Source organism: Balaenoptera ricei, chromosome 17, assembly GCF_028023285.1.
Source record: "Balaenoptera ricei isolate mBalRic1 chromosome 17, mBalRic1.hap2, whole genome shotgun sequence".
In the NCBI taxonomy this organism is placed as follows: Eukaryota; Metazoa; Chordata; class Mammalia; order Artiodactyla; family Balaenopteridae; genus Balaenoptera; species Balaenoptera ricei.
In genome coordinates this window covers 36,659,491-36,680,954 of record NC_082655.1, presented here as the reverse complement: position 1 = coordinate 36,680,954, position 21,464 = coordinate 36,659,491, and the positions used below count along the sequence as shown (strand labels likewise).

Sequence of the window (21,464 nt, the reverse complement as noted above, 5' to 3'; positions counted from 1 at the left end):
ACCCTCTCCAACATTTATTATTTGTAGACTTTTTGACGACGGCCATTCTGACCAATGTGAGGTGATACTTCATTGTAGTTTTGATTTGCATTTCTCTAATAATTAGTGATGTTGAGCATCTTTTCATGTGCCTTTTGGCTATCTGTATGTCTTTTTTTTTTTTTTTTAAATAAATAATTTATTTATTTATTTATTTTTGGCTGTGTTGGGTCTTTGTTTCTGTGCGAGGGCTTTCTCCAGTTGCGGCAAGTGGGGGCCACTCTTCATCACGGTGCACGGGCCTCTCACTATCGCGGCCTCTCTTGTTGTGGAGCACAGGCTCCAGACGCGCAGGCTGAGTAGTTGTGGCTCACGGGCCCAGTTGCTCCACGGCATGTGGGATCTTCCCAGACCAGGGCTCGAACCTGTGTCCCCTGCATTAGCAGGCGGATTCTCAACCACTGCGCCACCAGGGAAGCCCCTGTATGTCTTCTTTGGAGAAATGTCTATTTAGATCTTCTGCCCATTTTTTTGATTGGTTTTTATATATATATATATTGAACTGTATTAGCTGTTTGTATATTTTAGAGATTAATCTTTTATCATTTGCATCATTTGCAAATATTTTCTCCTATTCTGTTGGTTGTCTTTTCATTTTGTTTGTGGTTTCCTTTGCTGTGCAAAAGCTTTTAAGTTTAATTAAGTACCATTTGTTTATTTTTGTCTTTATTTCCATTATTCTAGGAGATGGATCTAAAAAGATATTGCTGCAATTTATGTCAAAGAGTGTCCTGCCTATGTTTTCTTCTAGGAGCTTTAAAGTATCCAGTCTTACATTTAGGTCTTTAATCCATTTTTAATTTATTTTTGTATGTGGTGTTAGAGAATGTTCTAATTTCATTCTTTTACATGTAGCTGTCCAGTTTTCCCAGCACCACTTATTGAAGAGTCTTTTCTCCATTGTATATTCTTGCCTCCTTTGTCATAGATTAATTGACCATAGGTGTGTGGGTTTATTTCTCGGCTCTCTATCCTGTTTCATTGATCTATATTTCTGTTTTTTGTGCCAGTACCATACTGTATTGATTATTGTAGCTTTATAGTATAGTCCGAAGTCAGGAAGCCCGATTCCTCCAGCTTCATTTTTCTTTCTCAAGATTGCTTTTGGCTCTTTGGGGTCTTTTGTGTTTCCATACAAATGTAAAAATTTTTTGTTCTAGTTCTGTGAAAAATGCCATTGGTAATTTGATAGGGATTGCATTGAATCTGTAAATTGCCTTGGGTAATATAGTCATTTTGACAATATTGGTTCTTCTAATCCAAGAACATGGTATATCTTTCCATCTCTTTGTGTCATCATCGATTTCTTTCATCAGCGTCTTATAGATTTTGGAGTACAGATCTTTTGCCTCCTTGGGTAGGTTTATTCCTAGGTATTTTATTCTTTTTTATGTGATGATAAATGGGATTGTTTCCTTAATTTCTCTTTCTGGTCTTTTGTTGTTAATGTATAGAAATGCAACAGATTTCTGTGTATTAATTTTGTATCCTGCGACTTTACCAAATTCATCGATGAGCTTTAATAGTTTTCTGGTAGCATCTTTAGGATCTTCTATGTATAATAAGTATCATGTCATCTGCAAATTGTGACAGTTTAACAACTTCTTTTCCAATTTGGATGCCTTTTATTTCTTTTTCTTCTCTGATTGCTGTGGCCAGGACTTCCAAAACTATGTTGAATAAAAGTGGCGAGATTGGACATCCTTGTCTTGTTCCTGATCTTAGAGGAAACGCTTTCAGCTGTTCACCGTTGAGTATGATGTTAGCTGTGAGTTTGTCATTTATGGCCTTTGTTATGTTGAGGTATGTTCCCTCTTTGCCCGTTTTCTGGAGAGTTTTTATCATAAATGGATGTTGAATTTTATCAAAAGCTTTTTCTGCATCTATTGACCATTCTACTTTCTGTTTCTTTGAGTTTGGCTAATCTAGATACCTCATATCAGTGGAATTTTAATTTCAATTTCTACTTGTACATTGCAAGCTTATAGTTATCTAAAATTGGCCTTTCTGTATTGACTGTGTATCCTGTGTCTTGTTTAATTCAAACTAACACATTCGTTCTAGTAGATTTTTTTGTAGATTCCTTGGATTTTCTTTATGGAAGATTATGTCATCTGTGAATATTGAAAGATTTTCTTCTTTTCCAGACTGACTACCTTTTATTCCTTTTACTTGCCTTATTCCATTGGCTTGGACCTCTAGTACAGTGTTGAAATGAGAGCAGATATCTTTGTCTTGTTCCCCATCTTAGGGGAAATCATTTAGCCTTTCATTATGTTACTTATAGATTTGTATAGTTCTCCTTTATCAGGTTGAGGAAGTTCCCTTCTGTTCCATGTTTGATGGGTGGAGAATTTTTATCATGAATGGATATTGAATTTTGTGAAATGCTTTTCCTGCATTTATTGAGATGAACATATGGTTTTCTTAGTAGTCTGTTAATAAGGTAATTTATGTACACTGTTTTTGAGTGTTATAGCAACCTTACATTCCAGGATAAACCCTACTCATCATGATGTATCTTTTTTATATGGATTGGATAGCTAAAATTTTGTTAAGGACTTTTTGTGTCTATGAATCATGAGAGATATTGGTCTGTAGTTTTCTTGTAATGTCGTTGTCTGGTTTTTGTATCAGGGTACTGTTGACCTCAGAATGAGTTGGAAAGTATTCTCTATTCTTCTGTTTCCTAGAAAAGCTTGTGTATAATTGATATTATTTCTTCCTGAAATGTTTTCTAGAATTTACCGTTGATGCCATCTGGGCCTCAAGTTTTCTTTATTGATAAGGTTTTAACTATTAATTCAGTTTCTTTAGTAGACTCTGGGCTATTCAGGTTATATTCAGAGCTTTCTCTCTGTCCACCTCTCTCCTCTCAGAAATCTTACCTCCTCAATTCTTGCAGTCTTGGTCCCAGTCTGACCTCCGTTCTTCTAAATTCATTGAGACCTAAGACTGTTTCCTTTCCCTATGCTGTAGCCTGGAAACACTAGGCAGTCAGTTTGGAGCAAATGTAGGGTTTACCTCATTTGTTTCCCTTCTTTCAAGAATTATTGTCCTGTGCTACCTATTGTCCAGTGTCTGAAACTATTGTTTCATATATTTTTTCAGGTTTTCTAAAGTTTAGGCAGGAGGGTAAATCTAGTCCCTGTTACTTTGTCAGAGCCAGAAGCCCCTTTATTGACTTTTCTATTGATATGTTTCTTATTTATTTGTAAGAGTTCTTTCCTACATATTTTAATTTTCCCCTCAATTTGTTATTTGCCTTGTAAGTTTTGTGTGTGGTGTTTATTCATTTATTTATTTTTATGTAACCACACCTCTTGATTTTATCCTTTATGATCTTTACATTTGTTTTATACTTAGGAAAACTCTGTCTCCACCGGATACATATTTACCTGTATTGTCTTATAGTTCCTTTGTGGTTTCTTTTTGCTTAAGAAATATATATTTTTTAAAACAGACTCTGGAAAAACAAATTTTTTTGGTTTTACTTTATTTTATTCAGCGTATTTTTTCTGAGGTAAATCATACACTTGAAAACAATTTTGAGGTATGTGTATTCTCTAACTCAGAATGCTAATTTTTAAAAACTTTCAGCTTTCTCATTTTGTCATTTTATTGACTTGAGTTTGAAAAATTTGGTAATTAATCTACAGGTTAAAATAGCAGTTCTTGTCCAGCGTTCTTTGGCTTTATTTTCTGAGGGGTAAACAGCTGTTTTAATTGCAGGGCCTGCTTTCCCCCCAGCTGTGTGTTCTTTCTCAGTCAATTCTTAAGTTAGTTTCCTTCTCATCTCCCTTCCTTCATACTTTTCTTGCCACTTCTCCTTCGTTCCCAGTTCTCTCTCTCCCTTTCCTCCTCTATAATCCTTCCTCTCTCTTTTTACCTTTCTTCCCTTGTTTTTCTTTTTCTCTTCCTGTTTCTCCTGTTTGCCTCCTTTTCATCCTCCCCGCCTCCTATATGGGTAGGACAGTTAATATAGTTTATCCTAGCCCCTATTTGAAGAGTGTCTGACAAATATTAGACCCTCACTATATATCTGCTGAATAATAAATAATAGAATTTCACAGATAATAAGGAAATATCTTACTCAATTTTTCTGGCCTCTGTGACGATTCAGTTTAATAAACATTATTGTGAACCTAGTATATGCCAGACAATGTGCTAGGTTTTTTTGTGTTTTTTGTTTGTTTGTTTTAAGTACTTCAACGTTTCTTGTATCTAAGTTAAGTTTTTCAGGGAATTTGTTTATTTTATCTAACTTGCAAAGTTATTGGTATAAATTTGTCTAAAACATCCCCTTGTCATTTTTTTAATATCTGTAGAATTATTAGTGATGTACCTCTTTTATACCTGATACTGGTAATTTGTATTTTTTCCTTTCACTTTCTTTTGACTAGTCTTGCTGAGGGTTTGTCAGTTGTATTAATTTATTTCCAAAAAAACTAGTTTTGAATGTTGATTTTCTTTATTTTTCTATTTTCTGTTTTACAGATTCCTACTCTTATTTTTTAATATTTTTATTTCCTTCTACCTACTTTGGCTTTAATGTGTTTTCTCTCTCTTTATTAGTTTTTTAAGGTAGAAGCTTAAATAATTGGATCTTAAGCCTTTCTTCTTGTTTAAAGTTGTATATTTCCCTCTAATACTTTATCTGAATCCTACAAATTATATGTCATGTTTTCTTTATCACTTAGTTCAAATTATTTTCCAATTTCCCATCTGATTTCCTTTTTTAACCCATGATCTCTTTATAAGTGTATTGTTTAATTTCCAATTACTTGGGGATAATCTAAATACTTCTTATTACTGAATTCTAATTTAGGTCTGTTGTGGTCAGATACCATACTTTGTATAATTTCACCCCTATCAAATTTATTGAGACTTTTTTTGGCCTATGTTCCATGTGCTCTTGAAAATAACATAGAAGTCTTTAATATTGATTAGGTCAAGTTGGTTAATGTTTGCATCTGCTATAACATTACTGATTCTCTTTTTGTCCACTTTTTCCCTGTGTCCATCCTACTGTTAATCAAATAGATTCATTTTGGATACTGAGTTTTTCATTTTCAGGATTTCCATTAAATCTTTTTAAAGTTTCCATTCTTCTCCCAAAGTTCTCAATTGTTCATGCATGTTGTCCACCCTTCTCACATATTTACTGTAGCTGTTTTTAAGTCCCTATTTGTTACTTCCAACATCCATCCACTCTATGTGTCTGCTTCTATTGACTGTGGGTAATGTTTTTCTGCTTCTTTGTCTTTCTTGTTATTTGTATATTTTATACTGACCACTGTATATAAAAAAAATCAGTGGAATCTGAAGTAATTAATATTTACCTACAGAAAGGAGCATGTTCCTTCTGTCAAACTGCTAGAGTTGGAGACTGGGTCAATCTAATCTGTATGTTAAGTTGCAGCTGACATGCTAAGGTTCTTGAGATTAAGACATAGGCTCTGCCCTCAAGGAACTTACAGTGTGGTAAGAGGGACAAACAGTAAATAGAGGATTTAAAATCTCTATGCTAAACACAGAGGAGGAACACTTTTAGCCCAACCAGGAAGTTCAGAGAAAGCTTGCTGGAAGGGATGATGTAAAAGATCTTGTAAGATAAATAAAGTAGGAAGGGCAACAATGAACATACTGAACAATACTGAACTGTACACTTAAAAATAGTTAAGATGATACATTTTATGTTATTGTGTATTTTCCTACAATTGAAAAAAAAACGAGAGAGTAAGAAGGGCATTTCAGGTGGGGAAAATGGCATGATCAAACTGTCACCTAAAAATTGACCCACAGTAAACTATGATGATGTACAGTCCTTTCTAATGCCTGGTTAATTATTTCAAACTGTATATTTACCTTCTTTTTTCCTCTCTTCTTCTCAGAGTTGGGTATCAGAAATTAAAAAAGAAGATGATAAAATACACTTTCAAGAAACTGAAGCATTTCCAGCAATGGAAGATAATTTGCCTCCAGTTCGTGGTTCAAACAGCCATCTTCACGTTGCCAAGGTAGGCCTTTTTGGTGTGGGGTGTGGGTGGTAGGGGGAGAAAGTTGTTGTTTATTAAGAACATTATCTTGGTTTAATCAGTGTAGCTGAAGTGTGATGTCCTGTAGGCAGCTGGGGATTTTTTTCAGGTGATCGTGTGTTATCACCTTCTGGAGTAGGCCTCACCTGGATATCAAAATGAAACAGTATTTTCATTTGAAGACTTGCATCTTGGGTTTACTGCCTTCCTCATTTTTTCTTTTGCTGTTCTGTCTCTTCTACTCTGACAATTTTTGATGAGTACTTATGATCCAATTCAGTGTGTAAGAGTTTCAGGGAGTAATTTCATGTATCCAATAGAGGTATAGAGGGAGTAGTTTGTTACACAATTAAGTATGGATTTAAAGCGTAAAACAGATGGATTAATCTGTTTAATTAACCCATTAAACTTGGATATCAAGCAGTTATAGATGTCATTTCTCTGTTTAGTGCATTTCTCCCCCCATCTCCAGCCCCTCATTTTTATTTCTCTGAGATTGGTCCCTATTTTGCCATGCAGATCTCTCCTTGGTAACCCATGGCTTCCATAGAGAAGGGGCCTGTTGGAGTTCCAGGTTCACTTAACTTCAAGTTAAAATTGAGCTTCTTGGCATCCACCTGACCCTGATATTAAAGAACCCAACCCTTGTCTCCAGTGGGCTTTCGCTTGGATCACACATTCCATTCCCTCTGCCCTCCTTTTTTTTTTTTTTTTTTTCCTATTATTCCTATCATCTTTAAGAGGATGTTTACCTAAGTCTCTTCATTTTGGGTTGAGTCATTCTTGTTTTTCTCGTCTCTTCTTTGAGTCCCCAATTTTATTAGAAAAACATCCATAGCCTTTTCATCACTCTGCTCCTTGGTAATTTACCTTCCTGGGTCTTTTTACTTCTCATTAGGAATTACTCAGGTAACTGAGGTACAAAGTAAGTAAGTATAGGAAGGATACCACTGTCTGTAATCAATGAATTCGTATTTATTGAACACTCATTATGTGTTAAGTCTGTGTCCTGAAACTGTAACAACAAAAAACATTTGGTCTCTGTCCTCAAAGAGCTTATAGTCCAGTAGGGATAGACAGACTAGTGGTACAGTGGTTCTCAAAGTATGACCCGTGGACACTGGTTGTCCCAGAGATCCTTCTAGGGGATCCAGAAAGTCAATGTTATTTTCAAAAATAATGCTGATGCTTTTGTCTCTTTCACTGGGTTGACATTTGCACTGAGGGTAAAACTGCTGGTGCCTTACCATGAATCAAGGCAGTGGCACCAACTGTGGACTAGCGGTCATTGTTTTCTCCACTGCTGTGCACTCATAGTAAAACATTCCAATTTAACTTAAAAGTGTCTTTGATGAAACAATAAAACCTTTTTTGTCATTAAATCTTGAATCTTGAGGACACATCTTTTTAACATTCTGTGTGTACCAAATGTAAAATAGCTAGCTAGTGGGAAGCAGCCGCATAGCACAGGGAGATCAGCTCTGTGCTGTGTGACCACCTAGAGGGGTGGGACAGGGAGGGTGGGAGGGAGACACAAGAGGGAGGAGATATGGGGATATATGTTTATGTATAGCTGATTCACTTTGTTATACAGTAGAAACTAACACGCCATTGTAAAGCAATTATACTCCAATAAAGATGTTAAAAAAATATTCTGTGTGACAAAATGAGGAGTACACAGAAGGCACTTCACTGTGAAATGAAATATGATGGTTATCATAAGAAAAAGCACTTGTGTGATTGACTGCCAGCTGAATTAGCAACTTTTTCCTGGAACAATTTTTACTTGAAGAAATGACTGACAGACAAGCTATAGTTATTCAGAGTTGAGTTTTTGGCAGACATTTTCTTGGAAATAGTGAAATGGTCTATCACTTCAAAGAAATCAATGAACAGTATTTGTTGCCAGTGCTAAAATCTGAGCTTTCAGGTAGAATTCAGAGTATTTCATATTCTTAGGGGCTCTCAAATACCTACTTGTGACAAAAAAATTTCCCCTTAAGGGAGACACTTAATGACTTTTATGATGAGCTCCATGAGGATTTTTTTTTTTTACTTTTAAACAATTGAGATATAGTTGATGTACAATATTATACAAATTACAGGTGTTATAACAGTGATTCACAGTTTTTAAAGGTTATACTCCATCTATGGTTATTATAAAATATTGGCCATATTAGCTGTGTTGTACAGTATATCCTTGTAGCCAATTTATTTTATACATAATACTTTGTACCTCTTAATCTCCTACTCCTGTTTTGCCCCTCCCCCTCCCCTCTCCCCATTGGTAACCACTAGTTTGTTCTCTGTATCTGTGAGTCTGTTTCCTTTTTGTTATATTCACTAGTTTGTTTTATTTTTTAGATTCCACATATAAGTGATATCATATAGTATTTGTCTTTCTCTGTCTGACTTATTTCACCTAGCATAATACCCTCCAAGTCCATCCATGTTGTTGCAAATGGCAAAATTTCATTCTTTTTTACGTTTGTATACACTACTTCTCCTTTATCCATTCATCTGTTGATAGACACTTAAGTTGCTTCCACATCTTGGCAATTGTAAATAATGCTGCTGTGTACATTGGGGTGCATGTATCTCTTTGAATTAGTGTTTGTATTTTATTCAAATATATACCCTGGAGTGGAATTGCTGGATCATAGGGTAGTTCTATTTTTAGTTTTTTGAGAAACCACCATACTGTTTTCCACAGTGGATGCACCAACAATGTACAAGGGTTCCCTTTTCTTCACATCCTCTCTAATATTTGTTATTTGTGGTCTTTTTGATGATAGCCATTCTGACAGGTGTGAGGTGATATCTCGTGGTTTTAATTTGCATTTCCCTGATGATTAGTGATGTTGAGCATCTTTGCATGTGCCTGTTTGTGAACTCCATGAGGATTTTAACAGATATGATTTTTTAATTGTATAATGAAATGTAGGAATATTTGGAAGATCTGTGTAACTCCTAATGACCAATGTACAATGATACAAAATCGTGCTTGTATAAATGACCCATTCAAATGGTTTCAAATTATGACTTTTAAGAAGCCATTTAAGAAACTATTTGTGAACTGTTGTTTGCTTTCCTCCCATTCCCTTCAAGGTGCTTGCAGTGGACATGTGACCTGGGTTGAGCCACTTAATAGCACCAAGCTAGTGCTTGGTCAGTGATGGGCCCATAACCCAAGCTAGCCAATCAGAGTCCTTCCCTGGGATTTCTCTAACTAAAGATGGAGAGAAGAGTCACTCTCCTTTTCCTTTCTGATTGGGAGGCCTGTCAGGTTATAATCCCAGACTGTGTGTGGCCACATTTCCAACTACATAGAAAAAGCAAGCAGACAGCAGGGAAAACAAAATCAGGGAGAGAGAAGCAGAGACTTCTGGGGGAGAGAAGGAGAAAAGGGGAGAGAGGGAGAGCTGTAGAAAGAGGGTATATGAATCCTTTATCCAGCAATACCCCTGCCGTTTCATCAGTTTGGTTACATAAGCCAATAATTTATTCTTTTTAACTAAAATTAGTTCAAGTTGGGTGCCTGTCATTGCAAGCAAAACAGCTCTGTCTAACATAGCAAAGTAGTTATTCTTATTTCTTCAATGCCTAGGTTTTAAAAGAATGAATGATAGTTTAGTACTTTATTATTATAAGAAAAATCAATAATAATCACATTTCACACATATAAGTTTTAAAATTTTATATATGTACTTAAAGTCTTGCCCATCACTCTCATAATTAACTACAAATTTAAAATCACTTTTTAACCTGCTGTATATTATTATGTTAAAAAAATTATAATACTGGAGTTGTTGTAACTTCAAGGGTACCTATTTTTCCTACCCATTCAATTTGTGTACCTTAATCCAGTACTACACATTTAAAGGAAAATCTGCTAATCTTATATTAAATATCTCATAAAATATAATTTTTTCTTTCAGGAAAAAAATTCTAAAAGTAGACCAGCTAAAAAGAAAATTCCGAGGGACTATGCAGAGTGGGATAAGTATGTTTTATATTTCTTTATATAAAAATTCTCTACCATAAAATACTGTAATAAATTCTTTATTGTTTTAAACCTGAACATATCAAATATCAAGTTATGTCAGTAGAGTACTAAGAGTATTTGGATTAAGCACTCTTGATTTTGTTTTTTCATTAAATAAAAAACTACTGCATCCTTTTATTTATAAGAGTAACTAAAAATAGCTAATGTAATACTTATACCCATCCAAAATAAAAAATAACAAATTTTTAAATTAAGAGAAATTGGTTACAATTTTAATACCAAAGTTCCACGCAGTTTAGGTCTGATTAATATTTAAGTCCTCACTAAATTCCATGTTTTCTAGGAAAGAATAGAGGTGACTTCTAATACAAACCTATCATATATTTTTGGAATATTATTTCTAAAGGCACAGTGATACAAATACAAGAATATCAATAATAAATTTTACTCTCTTGTTTGTATTGAGCTTTTTTTTTTCTAGTTTTATTATTTTTTCATTTAAGATTTGACGTGGAAAAGGAATGTGCGAAAATTGATGAAGATTACAAAGAAAAAACTATAGTAAACAACAAGTTGCATTTGTCTAAAATTGAGACAAGACTAGATACAGCAGGTAATTGGGGGAAAATAAGAATAATTTAGTAGTCTCTAAATTTTTTGAAATATAATAAAAGCTGTTGACCCAAAGACATTCTCTTTAAGTGCTGCAGATTTCCATGAAAAGTTTATGGATTTTCTCCTAGAGCTTACCACCTCTAACAAATTCCATTCTATCCTTTAACTTCTTAATTTTATGAGTAAGAGTTACGATATTTAAATTTAGTAAGACTTAAAAATATATATATAAACCTATTTTTTTACTGTAATTCATTTTTCATTCCCTTTTTCAAATCTTCTTTTTCCTCCAAATCCCTCAAATTTTTTTCTTTTTGCCTCAAAACAAAAAGATGGAGGAGGTTGTTTTCACTTGAAGTCCACAGGTGTATAGTACCATTAAAGTAAAACAAAACAATTTATTCAAAAAATCTAAACCTTCAAAAATTCTGAATATTAAAAAAAGAAAAGAAATATCTCTAAACTTAGGAAACTTTTATCTTCTTTTATTTGTTTTATAATTTTCTGCATCTGTTAAAATAAGCATTCTTGGATTTAAATTTGTTAAAGTTATACTAAGTTATATTTTTACTTATAGCAGATAACATTTATTTCTAGGTCTAACTGAGAAGGAAAAGGATTTTCTTGCTACTCATGAAAAGGAGAAAGGAAATGAAGCTTTTAACTCAGGAGATTATGAAGAGGCTGTGATGTATTATACTCGGTGAGCAGATTTTCGTTGTGGTTTAAACTTGCCATATATTTATTTATTTATGTTTTAATTTATTTATTTTATTTTTTTGGCTGTGTTGGGTCCTCATTGCTGCGCGCGGGCTTTCTCTAGTTGTGGCAAGTGGGGCCTACTCTTCGTTGGGGCGCATGGGCTTCTCATTGCAGTGGCTTCTCTTGTTGTGGAGCACGGGCTCTAGGCACACGGGCTTCAGTAGTTGTGGCACATGGGCTCAGTAGTTGTGGCTTGTGGGCTCTAGAGAGCAGGCTCAGTAGTTGTGACGCACAGGTTTAGTTGCTCCGCAGCATGTGGGATCTTCCCGGACCAGGGCTCGAACCCATGTCCCCTGCATTGGCAGGTGGATTCTTAACCACTGTGCCATCAGGAAAGCCCAAAAATTGCCATTTAAAAAAATGATAATGTTTAAATTTAATTGTTGAAATGATGTAAATAAGCTAAATAATCAGTGTCAGAACCACTTAAGATATTGTACTTGTGATTTATCATAAATTCATTTGTGTTTGCTTTGTTTTTTCAATAATTTCCTTAAACCTCCAAGCTCCCACTTCATCCCCACTTTTGACAGAGGTTCTAACTTTACTGTTTTACAGAGAAAATAGAAGCTGTCTGAATGGAACTCGACAGAAAGTTCATATAGCTTAGAGGTTAAGAACTCAGGTTCTGTAGTCAGACTGCCTGGATCCTAGTACTTATGGTGCTACCTCCCGCCACAGGGCCTTTGCTTATGCTGGGTCCTCCATCTAGAATACTCTCCCTTTTTCTCATGATTTAGTTAATTCTGACTTATTCTTCAGATCTCAGCCCATGTCTCACTTCTTTGGGGAAGTCTGCCTTTACTTTTCAGACTAGGTTAAACCTCCACCCTACTCAGTTTAACCCCACCCCTCATTTACATACCCATATAGTAATCTTAACTCTACTTTGTTGGAGGTACAATTCAAGTGTGTGTGATTTGGCACTAACTGGACTGTAAGCTCTGTAAGAGCAAAGCCCACTTGTCATTTTTTTAATATCATTGTATCCCTAATACCCAGCAGAGTACCTGGTTCATAGTAGATATTCATTGTATGCTTGCATGAACTTATGAAGCTCTTACAGTCTATGAAAAGTAAACTAATTTCCTGAAATATTGTTAGAGACAAACTGTGCTTATACAACCACTAATGCTTTCTCAGAGCTAAACTCTGTACAATCTTGCTTCCACATTTGGAAAGAAAAGTTTTTTTTTAATGTTGTTGGTGTCTGTAAAGAAGTTTGCTCAACTGTTTAAGTGAACATACAAAGTAAAGAGGATATTGAGGTATCATTCATTCAGTACAGCCTCCCCTGTTCAGGCAGGTGGATGTCAGCTCTGGTATTGTTATTTGTCTTTTTGTAGATTTCTACCAGTGGAGAATCTCTTGCCTATTACAGGGAACAAACTTTTTCTTGTCTTTCTCTTTGAAGAAATCATAGAGGTGAAAAATTAAAGCAGCATATTGTAATGGTTAAGGGAACTCAAATTGCCACTTTTCTGACCTTGGGTAGATTCTTCAACTCTCTTACCTCAGTCTTCTCAATGCGATGAGACTATAACAGTGCCTACCTCAGAGCAGCTGTGAGGATTAAATAAAACAACATGCTGAAAGGCAGGGTAACATGATGGTAAAGAGAACAGGTGCTGGAGTAGACAGTTGGGATTTAAATCCTGACTCTACCATTTCCAAGCTTGTGGCCTTGGGCATGTTACTTAACCTTTCCGTTACATCTGTTTTCTCATCTGTAAAATCGTAAGAGCAGTAATGCCTCCTCCGTGGATTATAATGAGGATTAAATGAGTTGACTGTTTAGTGCCTGGCATGTGGGAAGTACTCAGTGTCAGGTACTCGTGTTATTTATTCTTACATGTATTGTCCATGTTTGGTCTCTACCCAACTGTGTAATTTCTTTATATTCATCTTTAATGATCTTAGTAAATTGACACTTTTTGTGACTTTCCCATTTTTTTTTCTGGATTTAGAAAATTTAGTGCACCGATACCCTTATGTTTCCTATATCTAGGAATACATTATTTTACAGCATTCCAAATCAGTTTTTAAAGCAACAGCCAGGTAGGTTTTAAATTCTTCTTTTCATTAATTATTTTGCATTCATACCCTTAATGTAGCAAAATTTACTCTCTTAAGGTCTGTATTCCTCAATTACTACTACTCTCTTCTGTTTCCTTCAATTAAATTCCTTTGATAAAATTATGATCATTTCCTTAGATTTAAATTTACTTTTAGATTACAGACTAATTTGTATCTGTTAACACAATAACAACTTAATAAAGGATATTAGTTGTGGTTGATTGCTCCTTTTTTTTTGTACTAGAAACTTGTCCCTAAAGAGTAAAAAAAAATGTATTTGATATTTGATGTTAACTAAACTGGGTTTTTAAGAGATCTGTGAGTATTTAAGTGATCATGTCACTTCTAAAGCCAGAGTCAACGTTAAATCTCTTAACTGGATATTTAAGCATCTGTCCAAACATTGATTTAATATGTTTATAGAATTGTATGTTATTATTTTTGATGATGCAAGCCATATTCGTTTGCTAGAGCTGCCATATAAACCGTTACAGACTGAGTGGCTTAAACAACAGAAAAGTATTCTCTCACAGCTCTGGAGGTTAGAAGTCTGAGATCAAGGTGTCTGTAGGGTTGGTTTCTTCTGATGCCTCTCTCCTTGGCTTGTAGATGGCCATCTTCTCTCTGTGTCTTCAAGTGAGCTTTCCTCTGTGCATGTCTGTGTCCTAATCTCGTCTTCTTATAATGACACCAGTCATATTGGATTAGGGAACACCCTCATGACCTCACTTTAACTTAATTATCTCTTTAAAGACTATCTCCAAGTATAGTTACATTCTGAGGTGCTGGGGGTTAGGACTTCAACATATGAATTTGGGGGGACACAATTGCACCCGTAATACGAGCTGTGATTGTTTTACTTACAACTTTAGATGAGTTTCTCTATCTTATGTTTTCCTGTCATCTGCTTGTTGCCATTAAATGTCTCTTTTACAGGAGCATATCAGTGCTTCCCACGGTAGCAGCCTATAACAATCGCGCTCAAGCAGAACTCAAATTACAGAACTGGAACAGTGCTTTTCAGGATTGTGAAAAGGTCTTGGAGTTAGAACCCGGGAACTTAAAGGGTAAAAGTGTTCATAGAATACCTTTAAATTTGCAACAGGATCTGTTAAAGACCATTTGTAGACACTTATATTTACACTAAAAATATTTCAAATGAACTCAAATTTCTATATGTGAATCATTACCTTCCTCAAGTTACTTTTAATTTCAAGTTTAACTTGGAATTTAAGTTCCTAATTATTTGAAGTGAAGTAGCTAATAATCCCAGATGATTGATTGAATAAAGTGTACATGTGTTTTTTTAAAATTAATTAATTAATTTTATTTATTTATTTTTGGCTGTGTTGGGTCTTCGTTTCTGTGCGAGGGCTTTCTCTAGTTGTGGCAAGCCACTCTTCATCACGGTGCGCGGGCCTCTCACTATCTCGGCCTCTCTTGTTGCAGAGCACAGGCTCCAGACGCGCAGGCTCAGTAGTTGTGGCTCACGGGCCTAGTTGCTCCGTGGCATGTGGGATCTTCCCAGACCAGGGCTCGAACCCGTGTCCCCTGCATTGGCAAGCAGATTCTCAACCACTGCGCCACCAGGGAAGCCCCTGTACATGTGTTTTAAAAGAAATATCTCACGCTTGCATTTGAATTGTGGTTTGTGGTTTTTTTTTTTTCTTTCAATTTTTTTTTGTTGTGGTAAAATTGACATAACATAAAATTTACCATCTTAATCATTTTTAAGTGAATAGTTCAGTGGTATTAAGTACATTCATATTGTTGTGCAGTCATCACTACCATCCATCTCCAGAACTTTTTAAATCTGAAAGTGCACCCATTAAACAGCAACTCTGTATTTCTCCACCCACCCCAGCCTCTGGCAACCACCAGTCTACTTTCTGTCTCTATGATTTTATTATTTTAGGTACATCATATGAATGAAATCATACAGTATTTATCTTTTTGTGACTGGCTTATTGAATTGTATCTTTTTATTCAAAAATAAATTTAAGTATAATTTAATATAGATTTAAAAATATTTATTAATATAATACAATAAGTCCACACTAGAGCTCTAGAACTTTCTACCAGCTGCTTTGTGGGCTTTTCCACCTAGATGTCCATAGACATTTTAAATTAAATGTGTCTAAAACTGACTACATCTTTCCACCAACACCTGTCCTCTGTTCTGATTTCCTGTCTCAGTGACTGCACCACCTTGCTGTGGTCCAAGCCTGAAGTATGCAAGTCAGACTCCACTCTCCTTTTCTGTTATCAGGGAGTCATTCCAAAAGGAAGTGGCATAAATTATAACAGACTCATTCTATTTCTTTAAACACTTACGGATTCAGATAAATATAACCACTTAATTTTTCCTCACATGCCTACAAACGTGGGTGGGCAGAAACCATGGTTGTGCTGAGGGTGGATCCCGGTGCATCAGACCGACTGTCATCATAATAGATTGCTCTCCTTTCCCCAGTAGAGTTCTCCTGTGCCTGTATGTTGTCTCTATCACAGAGTACCGGTGGGCTCCCAGCTTTAGGCAGGTGCCTGGTAAAGGTTTTACGATCTCCTGATGGGCCCACACCATCACTGTGCCAGGCCCTGTGCCATGTAGTACATGTATTAACTCCATTAATTTTCACAACGGCTCAGTAAATGTGCAGGCACTGTTATTAGCACACTCATTTTACAAAAGGACACTGAGGCATAGAGAGATTGAACAACTCACCTAAGATCACACTGCTAGTAAGTGACAGAGCCAGGACTCAACACTGGATGAGACATCAGGAGCCCACATTCAACCACTGTGCTACTCTTCTGCCAGTAGAATGGCCTTCTGTTTTCATTCGTCCTTGATTGAATAATTCCTTAAGCACCAGAATCTTCACTATTTAAAAAAAAATTTGACAGAGCCACATCTAGTAATCACTATGGCCATAAAGCATTGAAGTCTTAGGTTTTCTTAAGTGGATAAATATCTTCCACTTCAAAACTTTATTTTTTACTCAAAAAATAATTGTTCTGAATGCAATGTGGTATTTGATTACATCCTGGAACAGAAAAAGGACATTAGTGGAGAAATTGGTGAAATCCAAAGAAAGCCTGTAGTTTAGTTAACAGTATTGTACCAATGTTATTTTCTTAGTTTTGGCAAAAATACCATAGTTATATAAGATGTTAGCATTAGGGAAAGCTGGGTGAAGGTATATGAGAACTATCTGTATTAGCTTTGCAACTTTCTGTAAATCTAAAGTATTTTCCAAAGTAAAAAGTTTTAAAAAATGGTAATTGTTATATCATGAATATTTCTTTATGGACAATCCCTTCTGAAATCTGAGTAGTAATAGTAAAAGCTAAACTTGTACTTATGCTACAATTTTGATTACACTTATGATAAAATGATTTATCCTCTAGACTTTCGTGGCTTTTTCTAGGACTAAAATCAAACTAGTGAAATTTATGTTTTAAAATAGCATATTGGGACTTCCCTGGCAGTCCAGTGGTTAAGACTTCGCCTTCCAATGCAGGGGGTGTGGGTTCGATGCCTGGTCGGGAAGCTAAGATCCTACATGCCTGTGGCTAAAAAACCAAAACATAAAACAGAAGCAGTATTGTAACAAATTCAATAAAGACTTTAAAAATGGTCCACGTCAAAAAAAAAAATCTAAAAAAAAATAAAATAGTGTATTAAAATAAATCAGATATAAATATCTCACTTTTCAGAATTACCAAGACTGATTCTTTTCAAAATCATGTCTAACTACACAAAATTCTCTCATTATATAATTAATAACAATCGGACTAGGAAGGCATTCATTTCAGTATTAAAAAATGATAAAATTAGATATTGTAACCTACCAAAAAAAAAAACAAAACCCTGATACAAATTGCTAAAGTATTTAATTTCTGAACCTAGCTGACTTAATCACCAGGATTCCTTCAGTTTCCTGTGCTATAGAGATTTCACTAACAACCCATATTCTGGGTCAGGTGCTGGTCAGTAATGTACTAAATTTAAAGGAAGGGTTTTCTAAGTTTTCATAAAGTGGAAATAATAGTACTGATGATTATAAGGAGGAACATGTTACTATTTAGTGAAGACCTTCCCAGTGTTGTAGCACAGCATGGTGCCTCTGAGGGGTGAGGTACTGAGTCTCTCAGCCCTTGGAGGAGCTGGTAGGGACTGGAGCGGCCAGAGGGCCAGGTTGTTGGAAGTTGGTGTAGTTTGCACAATTGCATTCTAAACTGTTCTGTGCTACATATATTCTTACACTTGAAAGGTGTGTTATAATCATAATGCCATATGTTAAAGTATGTCTTTTATTTTGGTAAATTTTCAGCTCTTCTGCGCCGTGCCACTACATATAAACATCAAAACAAGCTCCAGGAAGCTATAAAAGATTTGAATAAAGTACTGGCTGTTGAACCTGATAATGAGTTGGCCAAAGTAAGTACAGAAAGTGATACCTCACCTAATTCTATAGTTTGCTATTTCTGTATTTATGTTAAAATGATATCAGTCTTGCTGGAAAAGTGATGTTGAGGATTAGGACACAGATTTAAGAAGTAGGTACGAGGAGCTTCAAGATGGCGGAAGAGTAAGACATGGAGATCACCTTCCTTCCCACAAATACATCAGAAATACATCTACATGTGGAACAACTCCTACAGAACACCTACTGAAAGCTGGCAGAAGAACCCAGACCTCCCAAAAGGCAAGAAACTCCCCACGTACCTGGGTAGGGCAAAAGAGAAAAGAAAAAGCGGAGACAAAAGAATAGGAATGGGACCTGCACCATTGGGAGGGAGCTGTAAAGGAGGAAAGGTTTCCACACACTAGGAAGCCCCTTCACAGGTGGAGACTGTGGGTGGTTGAGGGGGGAAGCTTCGGGGCCACAGAGGAGAGCGCAGCAACAGGGGTGCGGAGGGCAAAGCGGAGAGATTCCCACACAGAGGATCGGTGCTGACCAGCACTCACCAGCCCAAGAGGCTTGTCTGCTCACTGGCCGGGGCAGGTGGGAGCTGGGAGCTGAGGCTCAGGCTTTGGAGGTCGGATCCCAGGGAGAGGACTGGAATTGGCTGCGTTAACACAGCCTGAAGTGGGCTAGTGCGCCACAGCTAGGCCTGTGCCTCTGAGGTGGGAGAGCTGAGTTCAGGACATTGGTCCACCACAGACCTCCCAGCTCCATGTAATATCAAACAGCAAAAATCTCCCAGAGATCTCCATCTCAATGCCAAGACCCAGCTCCACTCAACGACCAGCAAGCAACAGTGCTGGACACCCTATGCCAAACAAGTAGCAAGGCAGGAACACAACCCCACCCATTAGCAGAGAGGCTGCCTAAAATCATAAGGTCACAGACACTCCAAAACACACCACCAGACGCAGACCTGCCCACCAGTAAGATAAGATCCAGCCTCATCCACCAGAACACAGGCACTAGTCCACTCCACTGGGAAGCCTGCACAACCCACTCAGCCAACCATATCCACTGGGGGCAGACGCCAGAAACAATGGGAACTATGAACTGCAGCCTGCGAAAAGGAGACCCCAAACACAGTAAGTTAAGCAAAATGAGAAGATAGAGAAACACACAGCAGATGAAGGAGCAAGGTAAAAACCCACCAGACCAAACAAATGAAGAGGAAATAGGCAGTCTACCTGAAAAAGAATTCAGAATAATGATAGTAAAGATGATCCAAAATCTTGGAAATAGAATGGAGAAAATACAAGAAACGTTTAACAAGGACCTAGAAGAACTAAAGAGCAAACAAACAATGATGAACAACACAATAAATGAAATTAAAAATTCTCTAGAAGGAATCAATAGCAGAATAACTGAGGCAGAAGAACAGATAAGTGACCTGGAAGATAAAATAGTGGAAATAACTACTGCAGAGCAGAATAAAGAAAAAAGAATGAAAAGAATTGAGGACAGTCTCAGAGACCTCTGGGACAACATTAAATACACCAACATTCGAATTATACAGGTCCCAGAAGAAGAAGAGAAAAACAAAGGGTCTGAGAAAATCTTTGAAGAGATTATAGTTGAAAACTTCTCTAAGATGTGAAAGCAAATAGTCAATCAAGTCCAGGGAGTGCAGACAGTCCCATACAGGATAAATCCAAGGAGAAACACACCAAGACACATATTAATCAAACTATCAAAAATTAAATACAAAGAAAAAATATTAAAAGCAGCAAGGGAAAAGCAACAAATAACCTACAAGGGAATCCCCATAAGGTTAACATCTGATCTTTCAGCAGAAACTCTGCAAGCCAGAAGGGAGTGGCAGGACATATTTAAAGTGATGAAAGGGAAAAACCTACACCCAAGATTACCCAGCAAGGATCTCACTCAGATTCGACGGAGAAATTAAAACCTTTACAGACAAGCAAAACCTAAGAGAATTCAGCACCACCAAACCAGCTTTACAACAAATGCTCAAGGAACTTCTCTAGGCAGGAAACACAGGAGAAGGAAAAGACCTACAATAACAAACCCCAAACAATTAAGAAAATGGTAATAGGAACATACATATCGATAATTACCTTAAATGTAAATGGATTAAGTGCTCCAACCAAAAGACATAGACTGGCTGAATGCATACAAAAACAAGACCTGTACATATGCTGTCTACAAGAGACCCACTTCAGACCTAGGGACACATACAGACTGAAAGGGGATGGAAAAAGATATTCCATGCAAATGGAAATCAAAAGAAAGCTGGAGTAGCAATTCTCATATCAGAAAAAATAGACTTTAAAATAAAGACTATTACAAGAGACAAAGAAGGACACTACATAATGATCAAGGGCTCAATCCAAGAAGAAGATATAACAATTGTAAATATTTATACACCCAATATAGGAGCACCTCAATACATAAGGCAAATGCTAACAGCCATAAAAGGGGAAATCAACAGTAACACAATCATAGTAGGGGACTTTAACACCCCACTTTCACCAATGGACAGATCATCCAAAATGAAACTAAATAAGGAAACACAAGCTTTAAATGATACATTAAACAAGATGGACTTAATTGATATTTATAAGACATTCCATCCAAAAACAAGAGAATAAACTTTCTTCTCAAGTGCTCATGGAACATTCCCCAGGATAGATCATATCTTGGGTCACAAATCAAGCCTTGGTAAATTTAAGAAAATTGAAATCATATCAAGTATCTTTTCCGACCACAATGCTATGAGACTAGATGTTAATTACAGGAAAAAATTTGTAAAAAATACAAACACATGGAGGCTAAACAATACACTACTTAACAGCCAAGAGATCACAGAAGAAATCAAAGAGGAAATCAAAAAGTACCTAGAAACAAATGACAAGGAAAACACAACGCCCCAAAACCTATGGGACGCAGCAAGAGCAGTTCTTAGAGGGAAGTTTATAGCAATACAGTCCTACCTTAAGAAACAAGAAACATCTCGAATAAAAAATCTAACCTTACACCTAAAGTGATTAGACAAAGAAGAACAAAAAAACCCCAAAGTTAGCAGAAGGAAAGAAATCATAAAGATCAGATAAGAAATAAATGAAAAACAAATGAAGGAAACAATAGCAAAAATCAATAAAACTAAAAGCTGGTTCTTTGAGAAGATAGACAAAATTGATAAACCATTAGCCAGACTCATCAAGAAAAAAAGGGAGAAGACTCAAATCAATAGAATTAGAAATGAAAAAGGAGAAGTAACAACTGACACTGCAGAAATACAAAGGATCATGAGAGATTACTACAAGCAACTCTATGCCAATAAAATGGACAACCTGGAAGAAATGGACAAATTCTTAGAAAAGCACAACCTTCTGAGACTGAACCAGGAAGAAATAGAAAATATAAACAGACCAATCACAAGTACTGAAATTGAAACTGTGATTAAAAATCTTCCAACAAAGAAAAGCCCAGGAC

The 21,464-nt window shown here is 36.2% G+C and overlaps 1 protein-coding gene across 2 annotated transcripts in view; it reads left to right on the top strand.

Annotated features, from left to right (window-relative positions):
* The window catches only part of SPAG1 (sperm associated antigen 1), a 93,375-nt gene that overhangs the window by 10,183 nt on the left and 61,728 nt on the right, over nt 1-21,464 (top strand). Inside the window, exons 4-9 of one of the 2 annotated variants that reach the window (XM_059901307.1) lie at nt 5,934-6,059; nt 10,016-10,080; nt 10,587-10,696; nt 11,296-11,401; nt 14,473-14,603; nt 17,874-17,980. In XM_059901307.1, coding sequence (XP_059757290.1) covers nt 5,934-6,059; nt 10,016-10,080; nt 10,587-10,696; nt 11,296-11,401; nt 14,473-14,603; nt 17,874-17,980 — 645 coding nt within the window. The remainder of the gene's footprint in view (nt 1-5,933; nt 6,060-10,015; nt 10,081-10,586; nt 10,697-11,295; nt 11,402-14,472; nt 14,604-17,873; nt 17,981-21,464) is intronic. The other variant, XM_059901306.1, reaches the window with a different exon arrangement.